The sequence below is a fragment of the Lontra canadensis genome, unplaced genomic scaffold (assembly GCF_010015895.1).
Source record: "Lontra canadensis isolate GAN:19392208 unplaced genomic scaffold, GSC_riverotter_1.0 scaffold10, whole genome shotgun sequence".
Taxonomy (NCBI): domain Eukaryota; kingdom Metazoa; phylum Chordata; class Mammalia; order Carnivora; family Mustelidae; genus Lontra; species Lontra canadensis.
Window position 1 is genome coordinate 26,634,117 of NW_022631004.1, and position 19,387 is coordinate 26,653,503.

The window sequence follows — 19,387 nt, forward strand, 5'->3', positions numbered from 1 at the left end:
GTACAGACTGCACCAACATGCTTGACTTCGGGCAGGACGGTGGGCTTGCTCAGTAGGAGACCCCGGAAAGAGAGCAGGAGACCAGAAGAGAGAGAGGTCCGGTGTTTATCCCTCCTGCTCCTGTGGCTGTGGTTTGGCTTTAAGACCCTTCCCTTGAGCCACAGTTCCAAACACGTGACCCTCTCAGCTTGGCCATTCTCTCTGGTGCTGGCAAGCACTCCCTTCCCGGCCTCCCAGGCTGGAGTGGGAACAGCTCACCTCTATTGCCAGCCCCGGGTATCATGCTCTTTCCTTCATTCCCCTGAACCTTGCTCACATCGCTATAGATCATCTTTTTAAAAATTCTGCTCAAGGGGAACCTGGGTGGTGCAGTCGGTTGGGCATCTGCCTTCGGCTCAGGTCATGATCCCGGGGTCCTGGGATCAAGCCCTGCATCAAGCTCCCCACTCAGCTGGGAGCCTGCTTCTCCCTCTTCCACTCCCCCTGCTTGTGCTCACTCTCTCTGTGTGTCAAATCAATAAATAAAATCTTAAAAAAGGAAAAAAAGAACTCTGCTCAAATGAAGTGTGGATGGGCTGCTGTGCCTGCCAGGAGCCCCAGTGAAAAAAGCATTTCAGAGATAGGGAAATGAAGAGGTAGAAATTCACACATCTGTCGGCTGGAGTCTTAGGCGGGAGAAGGGAGGAGGTTGGGGTCCAGAAGGTGAAGAGCTTTCAGCACCAAGCTGGACGTTTTGCAGACCCCTGTAATGTGCTTCTGTCCCTGTCTTCCAGGACGCGCCTGCCTGTCGCCCCTCACCGCCCAGCACCCCCTTGTGCAGGTCCTCTGTTCAGAAGACGGGGATGGAGATGCGTGGAGGCTGGGGCCTCAGCGGGTGTCTGGCCTTGCTGTTGCTGCTCCCGTCCCTTAGCCTAGCACAGTACGAGGGCTGGCCCTACCCCGAGTACTTCCAGCAGCCGGCCCCTGAGTACCACCGGCCCCAGGCGCCCTCGGACACGGTGAAGATCCAGCTGCGCCTGGCTGGCCAGAAAAGGAAGCACAGCGAGGGCCGGGTGGAGGTGTACTACAATGGTCAGTGGGGCACCGTGTGCGACGACGACTTCTCCATCCACGCGGCCCACGTCGTCTGCCGGGAGCTGGGATACGTGGAGGCCAAGGCCTGGACCGCCAGCTCCTCCTACGGCAAGGGGGAAGGTAAAGGAATTGGAATTGAGTGCTCATGTTGCTGGAAACCCCAGGAACAGTGCTGTGTGAGATTGTGAGCCTGGTAAAGGAAGCTGCAGTTGCTGTCCAGTGTGAATTCCCCAGAATCCTGCATCTGGCCAGCCTCCTGGGTCTGGGCTGGAGGTGGGAACAGATGGGTGCCCCGTGAGGGCACAGGATCCACCCGTCCCGCTTTGCCTGGGGCTTTCCGTGTGTTAGGGCAGGAAGTCTTGCATCCTGGAAATGCCTCCTGGCTCGAGCGGACCAGTTGGTGTCCGTCTGTACCCATGGCCCCCTGCGCCCTACCCGGGGGCCATGTGAGCCAGGGGACGGGGTGCCTTTCTTCCAGTCCCCTCTTCCTTGAAGGGGTGCCTTTTGCTCTTTCTCACAAAGGCTCCCCATAGGCCAATGTTCCCTGACTCTCCCCACCGCACTGTTTGTGTAACCTTCACACTGTTAACAGCAAGACGCTCTTCTGGGCTTGTCCGTGACAGGAACAGAGTTGATCTGGGTTTTTCACTTTGGTTGGGCTACTCTTTCTTCCCTTGTCAAGTTCAAGTCAATATATTTTGGGGGGAAAAAAAGATGTTTTGGTAAAAGCTTTGAGGGAGGGCTAGTATTGGTGCTCTGAATCAGTTTGGGGGGGGGGGGCGCAGGGCTAACCTGTAGTATTTTGGGTTAAGGTCTGGGCTAGAGTCTAGGACTCTAACCTTTGGAAGCCTCCCAAGTGATCGTATATGTAGCCAGCTTTGGGAGTCATCAAAATAGATTGTTATTAAGGTCCTTTCTAACTCTTGCTCTCTGTTATTCTAGAAATTACAGGGAAAATCTATGTGTCTTACCTCCTTGCAGTTGAATGTGTTCTGTGGGCGTAACCAGACCAAGAGACCACACTTACAGTGAAATGTTCTCTGAAGCTGATTTGGGGTTCCTTATCAGTGGCGAGATTAAAGCAGCAAAAATGAGTTAGCAAATGATGGGCTTTTTTTTTTTTTTTTAGAGAGAGAGGGGGAGGCAGGGAGAGGCAGAGGGAAAGGAAGAGGGAGAAGCCCAAGCAGGTTCTACACCCATGGTGGAGCCCAACACCAGACTCTATCCCACAACCCCGAGATCACGACCTGAACTGAAATCAAGAGTCAGACCTCAGCTGATGGAGCCACCCAGGTGCCCTGCCAATGTTGGGCTTTTAAAGCCCACTTCCTGTGTTCTTTACAAAACTCTGGGCATGCCAAAGGCCTGGGTGACTTAATCCACTGAGCATCTGACTCTTGAACTCAGCTCAGGTCTTGATTGCAGGTTGTGAGTTCAAACCCTGCGTTGAGCTACACGCCCAGCATGGAGCCTACTTTAAAATGAAATGAAATGAAAATGAAAAACAAAACCTCCAGACATGTCTCCACATTTCTACATCTTCATGTATTCTGCTGGCTCAGTGACCCACGGGTAATGTCAGGTTTGTGTTTTCAATCCCAGTCTCTTAAGCCTCAGTATTTTATAACACTTGCCAATGACTATGGGGTTTTTCCAGGGACCACTTTATTTTATTTCTACTACTTTATTTATTTTATTTCTACTCAGACTTAAAGTTTACCTGTCATTAGATTAGATGCGTGTGGTTTTTTCCCCCATTCCAGTTCACCTGCCTACGTGTGGGCATGGGGTGGCCAGGGAAGTGGGTTAACCTGGCTCAGACTTTGCCCCCCAGGGAGGATGAAGGCTGGAGAAGAGTTCAAGGGAGTAGAGGGAGTGTGTGAGGGAGCAGCTGAAACTGTGGACCCTGGAGTCTGGGCTGGATTAAGTTGGACGGTACTACATGGGGGACTTGTGGGGAAGGCTGTTGGGGTCACAGGTCAGGGTGGAAATTGCAGTACAAGAAGGAGTGTGCTAGAAACATTTTGGGGGGTTGGGTGGAGATGCAGATACACAGCAGAAGGGTTGAAATGGACACTAGGGAGGGGTGCCATTGTTGGTAATGATAAGGTCTAAGCTACGACTGTGGGATAGTTACTGATGTAGGGCCAGGGAAAGACTCTGCAGAGAGAAGCTAAGAAGAGGCCAGAGAATCCTAGAACAGTCGTCTCAGTGGATACTGAAACCAGCAGGACTTAGGAAGGAGAAATAGCAAAGATGAAGGGAGAAACAGAGGTAAAAAAAAGTGTGAACTGTCCCGTCTCCTGAACTTTGAGGATTATGTTGTCCGTAAAAAGTGATACTTGGTTTTTGCATCAGGAGAGGTCTATTAGATATAAAGGTATTTGAATTCTTTAGCATCAAGTTAGGATTCTTAGCACTGGGTACATGTTGGGCACTCGGTAAATATTAGCTGATTAATTCATTTTGCTTGAGGACAGTAGTGAAAACAGACGGCAAGCAGTTGTTGGCATAGGAAGCAGAGAATGTGACCGGTGCCCTGGGCTGTGCTCCCAGGAAAGGAGTTTAACCTGCAGATTGGCCCATGCATGCACTGGGATCACCGGAGTCAAGCTCTTACTATCTCCTTCTCCTCTGACATACAGGGAGTAGTAAGGAAGCCCCAGGAGAGCACCTAGGCCCTCCCAGGCTTTCCAGCCTGGACTGTCAAGAGTTCTCCCATAAAGCATCTTCTAAGCTCAGGGAACTCATGGACCCTTCCAGAGGGTTCTAGAAGGGACAGCTGTTCTGTTTCTCACCCTGGGTCTCCCAGCAGCCTAAACTAGAGATGATTGCTCTCCTTGGCTTGTCTCCAGACCTAAGCTCAGATCTGATCCCTCCCCAGCCCCACCACCCCGTGCTGCCCTTCACTCCCCATTGTTCAAATCAGAGTAACCAAGCCAACAGATGACCACAGTGGGGCCCCAGAGCTTCCAACTTGAACTGTCCTGACAACACAGGGAACACTTGGGCTTTCAGAGTTTCCTTTGTGATCTCTATCTTCCAAATGGTTTGTGGATTGGTTGACATGTCTCTTCTCTTGTCAGGAGAAGCATTTCTTAGAGTGAATGAACGGACAGTGTAGAATGAGGTTTGGTTTCTGATTGGCTGGCTCTTTGTGCCCAAAGTTAGAGCCGCACCTACAATCCACCTACAATCCAAGTGCCACTTTCCTAGCAGCTCTGAAATGACGTCTCCTGAGCTGTGCCTGGCCCACTGTGCATCCCAGCAGGAGAGAGCCAGAGCAAGGTCAGAACAGTGTCCGTGATAGGCAGGAAGCATACACGGAAACATATTGTCATGGAATCAAGCAAAATTAGTGTATCATGCCTAGTGATGCCCTCTCGGGCTGTGTCGAAATTTACACTTCCACCGTCTACGAAAAATTACCTGGTGAGGGGCATCTGGGTGACTCGGTCGGTTAAGCATCTGCCTTCAGCTCAGGTCATGATTCCAGGGTCCTGGGTTCGAGTCCCACTTCGGCCTCCCTGCTCAGGAGGGGAGCCTGCCACTCTCCCTCTGCCACTGCTTGTGTGCAATCTCTCTCACTCACTGTCTCCCTCAAATAAATAAACACAATCTTTAAAAAAAAAAAACAAAACCCCTAGTGAGAATATATCCCGAGTGGGATCATTGGCAGTGAGTTAACGCTACTTAAGAAAGCAGCTCTCTGGGGGAAGTTCGTTCCCTTAGCACCCCAGGGAGCTCCTTTCAAATGTTCCTATCAAAGAATAAAGCAGGCCGGAGAGCCTCTGCTTTGCTGCTCGTGGTTCCTTCAGCTACACGCTGTCCCGTTTTCCCTCCCCTTAGCCAGGGTGGTTTCTCTCATTGCAGATGGAATAAGGGCCCTGCTTCTTTTCACCATCTCTGTCCCTTCAGCAGCTTTGCCACAGAATGTTCCAAAGAGGCCTCCCTGCAAATGTGGAGGGTCTTTTCCGTTGCTAGTACTTAGTAAGACAAACATTTTGTTGTCCAAGCAGCAACTGATTAGGGAACATATGTTTTCGAGGAGTTTGATGGCTGGGAAGTGAGGCCAAATTGAGAAACCGGTTGGAAACCCTCGGCCCAGATGTTTTCAATCAGCTTGTTGTTCCCCACAATGTGTCTGAGGCGCTCTGGTTCGAGCCCTAACTGGCCATCCGTTATAGCAGACGCGTCTCAGCAGGGCCCCGGAGTCAGGGACTAGCCCCATGTCCACCCTGACCTTGAAGAACCTCAGATTCTCCTCAGTTTTCTTGTCTCTGCAATGGGAGTGTTTGCATCTGCTTTTCTGTATCTGTTTTCCTTGCATCTGGAAACAACGGGATTCCCTGTTTTTCTGATTAGTGGGAAGGAGGAAGGGAAAGGGGCTTGAACATGTACTAAGCACATACATTATCTCATCGAATCTCCATGGTGACCTGTTTGTTGGGGATCCTTGTTTTCACTTCAGAAATGGGAAACAGGCTTGGGTAAGTAGCTGGCCAAGTTGGTGGTGCCCAGGCCCGAGGCAGAGTCTGAGCCCTGGGTATCTGGCTCCATCATCCTGTTGAGGCCTGCCTGGAGCTTTGAGATAAAGGAGACATTTGAGTTTGTTTCTCATTTTATAGGGGCACTTACAAAAATCACTCTTTGGAAATCCTTTAGCACATTAAAAAATTGTGGTGAAATACACCTAAAGTAAAATACTCTGTCTTCACCGTTTTTTCAATGCGCAATTCAGTAGTGTTCGTACATTCCTGTTGTTACACAACCAGTCTCCAGAACACCTCTTGTCTAGAGGAACTGGAGCTCAGTCCCCGTTAAACAACCACTCCTCGTGCTCCCCTCTCCCGGCCCCTGACCACCTCCATTCGACTTTCCGTCTTTATGAACTCAACTATTCCAAGTACCTCATCTACACAGAATTATACGGTTTTGTCATTTTGTGACTGGCTTATTTCATTGAGCATGATGCCCTGAAGGTCCCCTGATGTTGCAGCCTGTGTTAGAATTTCCTTCCTTTTTAAGGCTGAGCACTAGACTCAGGTTATGCGTATGCCAGAGTTTGTCCAACTTTTGACTATTGTGAAGAATGCTGTAACGCACGTGGGTGTGCCGATAGCTCTCAGACACCCTGCTTTCAGATCTTCTGGGTAAATACACAGAAGCAGGGATCGCTGGATGGTATGGGAATCCCATTTTTGTTTTTTAAGTATTTATTTATTTATTGACATACAGCCATCACACGTCACATTAGTTTCAGGCGTCCAGCGTTGTGATTCGAAAAGTCTGTGCATTATCCTGCACTCAGCGCGAGCAGGGCTACCATCTGTCTCCACACAATGCCATTACAATGCCACTGACTGTGTTCCCTGTGCTGTGCCTCTCGTGCCGGTGACTTCTTCACTCCATAACCGGAAGCCTGTGTCTCCCAGTTTTCGTTTCTTGAGGAATCGCCATACTGTTTTCCGGAGTGGCTGCACCGTCTTGCATTCCTGCTGACTGTCAGCGCACAAGGGTTCCAGTTTCTTTCAACTTTGTCAACACTTGGTATTTTCTGCCCTTTTGACGGTAGACATTCTAATGGTATGAGGGAGCATCTCATTGTGACAAACCCTCCAGCACTCGGCATCCTGAATTTTCTATGGAGTGCAAATCAGATGGACACACAGGAGGCAAGCAGAACTGCACAGAGCCTCCCTGCCCTGCCTTCACCAGGCTTTTAGAACGTGAGGGGGTGACTCTGTGTGTCAGTGTAGCAGGGCCAAATCAGTGGCTGGGAAGCATCAGGCAGAGAGAAGAGCACTGAATGGCCCAACCTCTGGGCTCAGGCTGTGACCTTGAGGATGAACCGTCCCCCTGAGCCAGAGCTCTGTGTCTGGAAGGTGGGAATGACCATCCCTGAGGCATAGGGAAGTCAGGGGAACTGATACCTATGAAAATGCCTGAAAAACTCCAAACCCTTAGTTGCAGGTGGTTTACATTTTCGCTGAGGGGTCAGAGTTCAGCCTCTGCTGCAGATGGAAGGTGAGTCTGGCCTGCTCATGGTCAGTCTAATGACAATTGCCATCATCATCCTTGTTACCTCGTTTGAGTAACGATGGGCCAATAACAAACTAGACACAGGCCACATATTCTCTCGAACCTCTACGTAGCCCTGCAGTTGACGTGTCTGATGAGAAAGAAGGACAACCAAGGTGCCAAGGCTAAATGGCTCTCTCAGAATGAAACCCAGCTTGGCATCCAAAATCTCTGCCCATTCTACTAACCACGTAACATCTGGGTGCACATCTGGTTTCTGTCCAAATCACATTCAGTCTAGCACATCCCCAAATCACGTCAGCTGCCTACTCTGGAAAGGGGACCCAGATGCCTTAGAATGATATCCAGTATCTCGAACATACCAACAATCAATTGATGACCACAATAACTGCCAAAATTAGAGAAAAATTCTCTCTGGATGATGTTGGTGCCCCCAAAGATGCAAACCAACTTTGATGCAGCCCTTGGTCTCTCTCTTCTCTGCTTCCTTCAGGGCCCATCTGGTTGGACAATGTCTACTGCACGGGCAGGGAGGCCACCCTCGCGGCCTGCTCCTCCAACGGCTGGGGTGTCACCGACTGCAAGCACACAGAAGACGTGGGAGTGGTGTGCAGTGACAAGAGGATTCCTGGTTTCAAATTTGACAATTCGTTGATCAACCACATAGAGGCAAGTCTTGTGTTCTTGATGACGCCCACACGTCAGTATTTTCCTTCTTCCATGTAACTCGATTCTCATCTACTGATTCCAAGAAGAGTGTGTGAGTGCTAAGGAGGGGACCCAAGCCAACCTGATTTGGTGTGCGGGGGGGCTGCAGGAGTAGGGGAGACCACCAGTGGGTGGGGAAAGGGTACTCATTCCAGACACGAAGAATGGCTTGGGTAAGGCACAGAGGCCCTGAGGCATGAACGGGGGTAAGTAGGTCAAACAGGCCAAGAGACAAGGTGAATGTAGGAGTGGTGTGAAAGGAAGCTACAGAGGGTGCACAGGAAAGCCCCTCTGGGCTCTGTCCGGAGCCTGCCGTTTGGGCTGGGAAAATGTACTAGTTATCAAATGCTGTGTAACAAATTACCCCCCAAATTTTGCAGCTTCAAACAATAGCCTTTATGATCTCACTTAGTTTCCAAGGGAATCCGGGAGCGGCTTAGCTGGTTGACTTTGATCACATTCAGGCAGGGGACCCTGTCCCAAGCTGACTCACGCGGCTGTTGGCCAGCATTTGCTGCTGGCCCTCAGCTGGATCTTTCTGGTCCTCTGCCTCTCTATAGCCTGCCTGGGTGTCCTTACGACATGACCATTGTCCTTCTCCAGAGTGAGTGATTCAAAAGAGAGAGAACGGGAGCAAAACATGGAGGCCACAGCCTTCCAATCTTGGAAGCGATAGACCATCATTTCTGCTATATTCTGTTGGTCACACAGTGTGGGAAGAGATTACCCAAGTGTGTGAATGCAGAAGGTGGAGACCACTGGGGGCCATCTCGGAGGCTAGCTACCAAAGGACCATTGTTTCCAAATCTAGCTGGGGATCAAAATCACTTTTTTTTTTTAAAGATTGTATTTATTTATTTGACAGAGAGAGACACACAGAGGAGAGGGAACACAAGCAGGGGAAGTGGGGGGGGCGGAGAACCAGGCTTCCCGCTGAGCAGGGAGCCTGATGCGGGGCTCGATCCCAGGACCGTGGGATCATGACCCAGGCCAAAGGCAGACGCTTAACGACCGAGCTACCCAGGCACCCCCAGAATCACTTTTCTAAAATGCACATACTGGGGCCCCACCCCTGACCTCCTGAAGCAGAATTCCCACTAGGGAACCAGACTAGTTTTGAAAGTTCTCTCAGATGATTCTGATACCAGCCTGCCCCAAGTCAGCATTTGGAAATGGCCAAAGGGCTTGAGACCCTTCTACATTTATGGCTACGTTTCAGAGTTAGCTTGTCAATAAGTTCTCCACGTGAACAACAAAACCAGCAAACATTCATGGCACTGCTCTTATGGACAAGGTACCTGAGGCTTAGGACAGCCTCCTCAAGGACACGTTGGATGTCACCCCCAAGGCACTGTGGGATCTGCCATAAAGCCAAGCCAAAGGGCCTTCACTGTGCTTTACCCCCCAGCTGACCTTAGAACCGACTTGAAATTGCCCTATTTGGGCTTCAGAGGAAGTTCTCCCCCAACTGTGATCTTTACATTTTCCTCCCATGACTCACACTGTCCCACTCTTTTCTCATATGTTCCTAGAGCACACTGAGTACACTGGGAACTGGTCCAAGCCTGCCTTAAAGCAGGGAAGAGGATTTCTAGCTTTCTCTCAGCTGGCAGGATCAGACAGCTTCTAGCTGACACTCTTCACATGCTGCTGTTTTATCTGGGAGGAGTAGAAGGGATTGGCAAAGATCTGATGTGCGTTAGTGCTCCAGATATCGACGACAACTTGGCTTTACCATAAAGTCTGTGATTTGGAGGATGGGCTTGTCCAGTCCAGTTTCACGTTCTATCTCCACTCCTTATCACCTCATACGGAATCATTAGCACCCAATTTCCAAGGAGATTGGAAGCTTCTTGGGGGGAGGGGTCTGTCTAATTCACCATTGTATCCAGTACAAATAGCGTTGGGTACCTGATAGGAACAGTGTCTCCAACCCCTAAATTTTCTTCTTAGGAATGCGTATCCGAGATCATCTTCCCCATAGGTGAAGAATCTGCCCGGGTCAAATATCAAATTAAACAGTGGTAAGAAGCACATAGGAGTAAGTCACTCCTTCGTAGCATCACCCTGCTTAATCGAAAAATGAGCTTATTTGTAGCATCTTTAATGGCCCTTTCTTCAGCCTAGAACCTCGGGATAGTATAGTTGGATTGTCATGTGAAGATCCAGGCTTCCAGGCATAAGAAAGTCACTGATGGTTTGATTAGAAAGAAGGTGGGCCAACATGTCCATGGGTTTGGGGGCGGGGAAAGAATGAAAGGACTCCTCCGCCATTAGAAAAAAATGATTCTGGAAAAATGACTCTGGGCATGGCACGTCAACAGAGAAGTATCTGTTGAATCTGGTCCTAGAAAAAGCAGACCCTAGACTGGGTAGAATAGGCAGAGAAATGACCCCCCAAAATATAGGAAAAAGTACTTCTTTTTATTCTGGAAATGCTGAGAGTCCACCACAAAAGCTTAGTACCTGTCTTTATTATTTTTTTAAAGATTTTATTTATTTATTTGACAGAGAGGGACCACAAGTAGGGGGAGCAGCAGGCAGAGGGAGAAGAAGAAGCAGGCTCCCCACGGAGCAGGGAGCCCGATGCGGGGCTCCGTCCCAGGACCCCGGGATCGTGACCTGAGCCAAAGGGCAGATGCATAACTGATGGAGCCCCCCAGGCACTCCAGTACCTGTCTTTTTTCTGGACATTTGTTGGGTGCATGCTGTTCACACAGCATGGTCGGGGACCCCATTGGGGAAAAAAAAAGATGTGATCCTATGACCTGAGAAGACAAGATGCATGCCTTTGGAAAGCTGGGGGATCATTCCAAGGCGAGGAGCCTAGACCGTAAATGAACTTACAGTAACCCAGAGAGGACTACCAGGGTGGGATGGGGATGACTGGTTGGAAGGGTGGCATGATTCCCACCGCCTTCGACCCTTTGCAGGCTCCTCGAAGTCCTCCCTCTTCTTCTTACAGTTACTGTGAGCCACACTGGGAGCTTTCTTGCCCAGCCACAGACACTGAGGAAACTTTCAGCTGATGAGCCGTCCTCTGGAATCTTCTTCCCTTTGGTGTCAGCTGAACAGAGGTCATGAAAGGGCCCACATCTCCAGATGTCTGAGGAGAAACTTAGAGAGTTGCCAGTCCATCTAGAACTTTGTGGCTAAAGCTCACGCTTCCTGTCAGAGCTGGCCTGATGGGTAGGGAGCCGCCCAGACAACTTACAGGGATATTTGTGGGATGTTGAGAAGTTTCTCCAAAATACCTCATGTAATAGCCTGTGTCATGGAATCTTTCCTCTTGGCTACAGAAATGTCCCCTTTTAGACGTTTGTGGGTGAGAGCAAGAGATGTACGCCGGTAGACATGCAGTTTGGTGGGCGACTGTGGGATGACTAACGGTGCCGGGAAAGGCTGCAGGTGAATCCGTGAACACAGCGGATGGTCTCCAACCATCGTTCCTGGGGCCAGGCTGCTGCCTCTCTAACAGCAGACGTTTATGTGGAGATTAAAATGTGCCCTGGAAAAAGTTATAGGGGACACAAAACTAGAAGGGATTGCTGGAATATAACATTATTAAACAAGATTCAGAAAAACCTCAGGATGTTGAGAGAATAGGCCCCAACTATAATAAAGTGGGATGAATAGAAGGTCCTATATCAAGGTCCTATATTGGAAGAAAAAAATCAGCCATAGAGTGAAAGCCCAGGACAGTGACTAAAGAGCACTGACTGTATCCTTAAAATCCCTGCAAGGGATCGGCTGTCTAAAAGCTCTGTATAAGCCAAAGCTATGATATGGTGGTAAAAACGAAACAAACAAACAAACAAAATCCCAAAATGTGAATATGCACTGACGCACAGATGGAAAGATTCTTCCCCTAAACTGTTTGTTTTTTAGATCGAGGGAAGGATTCAGATCTGGGCCATCCCCTAGCTAGGTCAACCCGAGGATGGACTAGCAGGATGGAGACAGGTCTGGAAACCATATGAAAGGAAGAGAGGAAGATTTGGTGACGAGAAGAGAGAGAGGAGGGGCGTCATGTGGGTTCTCTAAGTTTCAGCCGTGCTATCATGGAGAAGATGTGTGATTGATTCTAACCCAGAACCAAGATGGGTAAGAAGGTAATGGGACGTAGATTTCGGCTCCGCCTGGAAACTGTTAATACTTAGGGCCGCTCCACAGCGCATGCGGCTACCCTGTAAGTAGCAAGCTCCCGTCACAAGAGTCGTTCCAGCAGGAGCGGGATGACCTCCCTGCCAGGAACGTGCAGCCAGATTCCTACACTGGGAAGGAAGCCGGGTGAGGCGATTGCCAAATTCTAAGATCCCTCATTACTCTGTATTTACGAAAGTACACCAAGCCCACGCAGGGGGTGCCCGTAGCTGGCAGTCAGTGGTGCACACCATTGTGGGAATTGGCTTCTCTTTCTCTCTCTCTCATGCACACGGAAGGGCTGCCCGCTGGTGTGTGTGCTGTGTGCTCTGGCTCTCTCCCTGCCTCTTCTCTGGTCCTGCCCAACCTTGGCCTTGAAAGCAGGAGCAGACTTTTGGCCCTTATTCTTCCACATCAAAGTGTGAGCACTAAGGCCCTCCTGCGACTTCCCCAGTTCGGGGTCCATAAATTCGAAAGTGGCCAAGAGTGGAGTGTGGTCAAAAAGAGTTAATGCGTTCTCTGTGGCTTATGACTCCAGGTGCGAAAGACTGGCCCAATGAACGAGATGAGGACACTTTCCCCAACCCGCCCCATCTCTTCCCACTCTGAAGGGTACAGCCAGGATCTCTAACTCTACTCTAATGTCCATCCTCATTGACTCCTAGAGATTGGGGGCAGATCACAGACCATTAGAGGTGACCCTCACAGGCTTGTGCCTTCTCCGGAGCGCACTGGAATTCCCCCAGCAGAGAGTGGAAGAAAACTGAGCATCAGTCTAGACCAACTTCATCCCACTTTGGAATGCCAGAGACGTGAGTCACTAAGCCCTGGGGCCCGGCTGATGAATCTCACTCAATGAGCTAACTGTGTTTCCAGTGGACTCCTCCGTCTGCTTGGGGCATCCCCGGGGGCTCTTTGACACTTCTCAGATTCAGTTCCAAAGAGGGAGGAAGCCCATCTCCTTCATAGGAATGACCCCACCAACGGAGAGTTCACAGGTTTGGCCCCTGAGCTACCTGTTGGCGGGCAGCCAGAACCCTGGGCAGGTCCATTCTCTTTATGAAGATGAGCTGCTTGAATTCCGTCCCTTCCGGTTTGACCGTCTGTAATCCAGAGTGTCAATGGTTTCTCCATCAAAACGACACAGCATGCACTCATCATTTACAAGGGAGTTTTAAGTGTTCTGGAGAGGAAGAAACTCAGGTGATTTCTGTCAAAGAGCTTAGCAGGCTATAAAGTGCTTCGTTAGGTTAGCGGCCACCCCCTGCCCCCACCCCCCCGCCCCGGTCCACCACCTCGGGTCACGGCATCCAGAAAATTCGCCAGGGGGAGTTGCAGTTCTCTGGTCTTCAGACACAGACTGTATGCAGTCACATCTTGCTAGGGAGCCTGTCTTAGACTCCAGAGTGGAAGGCAGGACGCCTGAGTTCTGGTCTGGTGGAGCCTGAGACTCGAAGCTCTGTGTCTGGAGTGCCTGACCCTTCCTGGGTCTCTGGACTGCAAAAGCGACGTTCTCACAAGGCAAACGAGTCAGAGGCCAGCCCTCAAAACCTTCTCAAAAAGAGGCAAGCAGGACCAGAGTCTGCCATGCAGAATACTATTGCTTCTGAGCAAACGGATCCTTTTTAAACCTAGGAAACAGAGCCCCAGCTAAACCTCCCAGGGTTTCAGAGGCTCTTAACTTGAGAGGCTTTGTTTCCTGTGTGTGGCAATGGACAAGCTGGAAAAAGCATTAGATAAGAAGAGATTGCAAATCCAGATGCCCTCCTGAGTCAGCCTCTCCACACTGGCTGTTGTGCACGTTGCTAACTCTTGTGTCCTAGAAGGACTCGGGGCTGGAGCCATGTGTTGTGAGATCAGGGAACATACAGATCTTTTCCTTTTCTTCACCCCCTCACGCCGCCCTCTTCTGTACCCATTTTTTAAAGGCTCTCTTGCAAAGGCAGTTAGGTTACCAGGACTGATTGGAAACCCCCCGGGCTGTGAGATTTAGGGGGGCCCATCCCTCCAGTGGCCCCCAAGCCTCAGTTTCTCCTTTTGACAGCAGGGAGCCCCAAGGTCTGGAGAGGCCCCTGGAGGGACAAGGAGGCCAGAGCTGGGAGAATCTAGTACCCCTAACCTCCACGCTCTCACATTCTTCTGGAAGGGCATGGAGACCTGAAAAAGCTCTTTCTTCTCTTAACCATGGGAACTGAGGCTGGTGTGAATTCTTAAAATTCCAGGAGCCCAGGTTTGTTATTAGTCACCCTCAGCTGCCCGAATGCTTCAAGGTTTCCCTTATCTCATCAGCATCTGGGGCCTCTAGGAAGGTCTGAGAATTTCCCAGCCAAAAGTTGTCCCCTGTCCCCACTTCCCCCCCTTCTACCAGAGCGTGGGTGCAATGGGTTACACTGGGTGGTTTAGGAAAGAAAGGGGGTCTGTTCTCATCTCTGTCCAATTTCGAGGGTAGGAGCCCCTCCAAGCTTCAGTATAGTCCTGTTTCCCCTGATGGCTGCAGGATAGCTGGATGGCCTCCCTCTGCGGCAGGAGAAGATGGGGGAGCAAGCAGGCAGTTTGTGTCAGACACTCCCAACGAGGGACTGAAAAGCTACGGTGGAAGCCCACAGCCTCTGAATCCCTAGTCTCGCTGCCCCGTTGAGCGGGACCGTTCAGATATAGCTGGGTGGGATTTGTCTCGTAGTTCATGGGGAGTTTGGGCAAAAGGATGTACATATAAGATCCTGTCTGGTGCCAACATTCCATGATTCTATTTACTGAGTCTATGTGGTCGGGGCTTGCCAGCCACCACAAGGAACACAAGAGAAGTAGTTCCAGGGTGACCTATTTTCCCAACTGAAAAATAGGTCAGAGCCTCTGAAAAGCTAAAGGGCATGTGTGCGGATAACAAAACAAAATACTTGAAATTGCGCCCATCCCGACGGACCTGGGAACCTGATCCCTGGCGAGGGCGTTGTCTGCACAACTCTTCCAAGAGGATAAATATGATTATAATTTGTGTGTGAAGCGAAATAAGTGACATTGTGCTTACCTGTTAGATGAAAGAAACAAGCCGTGTGATAACTTATCTGAGATGAAATCAACGAGTGGACAGCAGGGACTCGAAGTTCGAACGTGTAACTGGGATGGGGAGTTTGTGGCCGTTTGGATAGGGAGACAAGAGAGGATATGGAAGGGTAGATACAGAAGGGATGCAAAATGGGAGAAGTGGGCAGGAGACTCTCACCCCCCAGGCGGGGGATCCATTCTGTGGGGCGATCCCACTCATGTGGCTCGGGTGGGGCTGCCCTGGACCGGAGCCATTCAAATTAGTCACTTCAACCATGCCGGAGGGGTCAGTGCCAAGGAATCCCCGCCCCTCGCCCCGCTCCACCCCCCTGAGGCTGGTGCTAAGTTAGCTGGATGCTGGATCTGGTCCTGCATTCATTTGATATGTTTTAATCAAGCACCAGACAGATAGCAGGCACTGGGAATAAAGAGATTGATGAAGCGGACAGCCTTGCCTTCCTGGAGATTACAGTCTAGGCATGAAGGACAGTTTTACAGATTGTGACTTAGTTACCATGGTGATAATTACCCCAAGAGGCAGTAGGTACCCCCAGCTGGGAGTCTGGCCCAGGACTTGGCTGGGCTGTGGCCTCAGCCACCCCTGCTGGCTCAGAGGGACTGGCTGCTGGAGCAGGTGTCCCGCCAGCTTCCTGCAGACTGGAGGGCTTGCTTGTTCCCCAAAGAAGCAGTCTCTGTTACCTACCCCAGTGCTTTCTGGTTGGAAAATGAAATACAAAGCATTCGGTTTTCCAGCAACCTTGTAAGTCTCTTGATTTATAGGAGGAGGGCCTGGACAGAGTGCTGGTTTTTTCCTCTGGTGGCTCAGAATGACCTCAGCTCTCCACACCACCCCCACCTGACTGGTGGCCATCCCGCAGAGCTGAGCCATCACGGCAATGCCTTCTTTCTTCCCCTTCTTCATCTGACCCGGTGGAAGTCCCTGGATAGAGAATGTGTCGTTTTACTTGGCTCCTTACTCTGTGAATTCCTGATTTGATCATCAAAAGGAGATAATTACAGGGGCGCCTGGGTGGCTCAGTCCATTAAGCGTCTGCCTTCGGCTCAGGTCATGACCCCAGGGTTCTGGGATGGAGCCCCGCATCGGGCTCCCTGCTCATTGGGGAGCCTGCTTCTCGCTTTCCCTCTGCCTGCTGCTCCCCCTGCTTTGTGCTCTTTCTCTCTGTCAAATAAATAATAAGATCTTAAAAAAAAAAAAAAAAAGTATCTACAGTGTGGCCAGATTCTTCAACTACAGCATGCCTCATGCTGTTTATGGAGAATACCCACTTAGCTAAATCACCTAGATGTGTGCTGAGGGTCAGATCAGCTTTTAATTCAGCCCAGAAACTTCCTTAGCATCAGGTTTTGAGAGGCGAGGGAGGGTGTTAATGGCCAGGATGACAAGGGTGCGCGTGGAGAGAGTGTAGACGTCCTACTTGTCCATCCATAGGTCACACACGTAGTGTTTATGCTCTGAAGAGAAACAAGTGCTGCTTGGTTGTTTATTTTGCATTAAACAAAGAATAAAGGGAGTCTTTATTACACTTTTAGCTCGGGAGCTCAATGTTCAGCTAAGACGAATTCTTGTGATTGGAGTTTTAAAAACCATTATTGGTTCCTTCCAAAAATGTTTGAGGACCCACTATGTGTCGTGTCTGGGATTGGGGGCCATGGGTGAGACGGAAATGAATAAGGCACCGTCCTGCCCTCAGGAACTCACAGTCTGAGCTGGCAAAAACACACTGGAAAGATAAATAATCAGAGTGCAAGATGGTCAGGCTAAGTCAAGGACCAACTGAGTGACTCAGAAAGCAAATGTGCAGGGCGCCTGGGTGGCTCAGTGGGTTAAGCCTTTGGCTCAGGTCATGGTCTCAGGGTCCTGGGATCGAGCCCTGCATCCAACTCTCTGCTCAGCGGGGAGCCTGCTTCCCCCTTTCTCTCTGCTTGCTTGTGATCTCTCTCTGTCAAATAAATAAATAAAATCTTAAAAAAAGAAAAAAAAGCAAATGTGTGGGGAATAAAGAAATCCAATCTCTGTGGACCAGATATTGGGGGAGGGGAGCTTCATGGGGGAGATGTGCTGTCTGTATCCTGTCAGGAGTGACAGCAAGAGACGTGTGTCGGGTTGGCCCGTGCGTCCCAGGGCCTCACACGGTGCCAGGAGCATTCAACAGACACGTTCAAATGCATGAATTAGATTGTCCCTGCGGTCAGTAGGACTCAGAGAGAAGGAAGAGAGAATTCCAGTGAGGTTCAGTGCTGGGCTTTAAGGAGTGATGTCTGTGGCAGTGAAAGAAGGTCGCTGGCTGGAAAAAGGGAAGGGAGGGTGTGGTATGGATCAGACCTGGGAGTCTAAGGCCTGGGGAGCCATGGGAAGGTTTGGAGCAAGACAGGACTACGCAGTGGGCAGGCTGGTGTGAGAGGTGGACTGGGTTGGCAAATCCTCCACACCAGGGAGACACTCAGCCTGTGTGAAGTGACAGAGTTCCAGTCATTTCATTCCCGCGGTTCCTCCGTTGCCACCTGCCTGGCAGATGGAGATGGGATTGGGGCAGTGATGGGAGGCTTGAGGAGGGGAAGGTGGAAACAGCGGAATAAAGGCAGCTGAGGGCTTAGAGAGCAAGATTCAGAGAACTGTTAGCAGTAGGGGGATGGGGTTGGTAAGCCAGCAGAGGTTGAACCAGCCGTGCATTCTCGTTGGAATGACTGTGTGCTCGAGTATCTCACCAATGCTGTCTTCCCTCCTCCACACCTCTCCTGGGATGCCTTCTCAGGTGGGAAGCCCTGGGCTGATGTTCAAGGACAGCTTCTAAAGCAGAGGGAAGGAAGATAATTGGGCTAAGATGGGGCCCTTACCAACATGCCTCCCAGGACGGGGGTGCTTCGTTCTCAAATTACGATGTCCTTATAGGCTGGCTTTCTTGCTGGCCTTGCCTTGCCTCCCCCGGTATCTCTACCTGATGCAATCTTCCACTAGGCTTTCAAAATTGGTGATTTTTCCTCCTTGGCGACAGCCCCAGACTGTCACATTGTGGAATTTTTGCAAGTCATTCACAGACGCTGCAAATGGGAAATGTCGTGCAGACACAAGCCTGGGAGTCCAGGCGTGGTACTCCTGTGTCAGCCTTTCTTTCCACCAGCCCCTCTGGCTGAAGCAAGGCAGGGCCTCACCTCCCTGCACCTTGATTTGCCCTTTTGGAAGTGGCTGGTGCTCACTCCCAGGGCTGGAGCCGCGCCGGGGACGAGATGAGTTCTGAGTAGGACGAGTCTAGAAGGTTCTGTGAATTCCTTGGAGGAAGGCCTTGTTGGAGATCTGGGTGAACTCTTATCTCTGGCAAGAGAGATAGCATTCAGACTTTAATTTTAATCTGAAAACTGTGCCAGGTGCATTACGAGCTTCTAGGCTATTGGTCTTAATGTATAGCCAGCACGTCTAGAAAGCCCTCTGTTAGAGAAGAAAGAAAAATGTGTCTGTGTTTCAGTGTTTCACATCTTCTCTTCTCTTCTCTTCTCTTTTGGAGTTGAACTTCTGAGAAAAAAAATATCTAACCCTTGTGGTTATGGAAGAGATTCCACGGCGGTGAAGTAAGGAGGGAAGTTCTGTGTGTCTGTGTGTGTTTTCCTGCACATAGCGGCCTAAGGGAGCTCATTAGCTAGCAGGGAGCTCTGAATGTGCACCAGGATGGGTTTCCCTGCTGCCCCCTGGCCCAAGTCCAGGAGCAGCTGGGAGGCAGGTCTCCCCTCACGTACACTCTGGTCTGACTCAGGGCTTCTCCCACCAGAGCACAGGATGGGCTTCGAATGTGCAGGCCCTAAGGGGACCATCCAGAAGGCCGAACCCCTGACCCTGCCCTGTGTGGGTCAACTCAGTACCTCACCCTGAACAGGGCGTGAGTGGGAGGGTAGAGACCAGCAGTCCAAGGCTGGAGCACAGGCTTGGAGTCCGAACTCAGTGTTCACCCTTGTTTACCTACTTACTGGCTGTGTGCATTTGGAGAAGTTGTGAAACCTCACCATATTTTCTCATTTTTCATCTGGAACATGGGCGTACCATCGGCCTGCTCATGGGCTGTCGTGGGAATGGAGGGAGCCCAGAACCGGCCCTGTAATGAATCTGTTGGTGTTTGATAAGTGAGGGCCATTGCGGGTTTTGTTATTCATAGAAGAGACAGGGCCCTGTGTTTGGGGCCAGAGGGAGGAAGCCTTCAAGGTCCATCGAGTGGGGAAAGAGTGTATTTTGTTGAATGAATGAATGAAGGAATCAATGAATGAGGTGAATTTGAGCCTGACTGAATGGGAAGGCATTGCTTCCGTGGAAGGAGAGAATGAGACATTCCATTTTGGAGGAACGACCCTGACGACTTTTCTAAGGCTT

At 50.4% G+C, this 19,387-nt stretch overlaps 1 protein-coding gene across 3 annotated transcripts in view; it reads left to right on the forward strand.

Annotated features, from left to right (window-relative positions):
* The first annotated feature begins 668 nt into the window (after positions 1 to 668).
* LOXL2 (lysyl oxidase like 2) overlaps positions 669 to 19,387 on the forward strand; it is a 59,478-nt gene continuing 40,759 nt past the window's right edge. For 2 of the 3 annotated variants that reach the window (XM_032855810.1, XM_032855811.1), the window contains exons 1-2: positions 669 to 1,194; positions 7,610 to 7,785. In XM_032855810.1, the coding sequence (XP_032711701.1) occupies positions 843 to 1,194; positions 7,610 to 7,785 (528 nt within the window). In that variant the 5' untranslated portion in view covers positions 669 to 842. The remainder of the gene's footprint in view (positions 1,195 to 7,609; positions 7,786 to 19,387) is intronic. The other variant, XM_032855813.1, reaches the window with a different exon arrangement.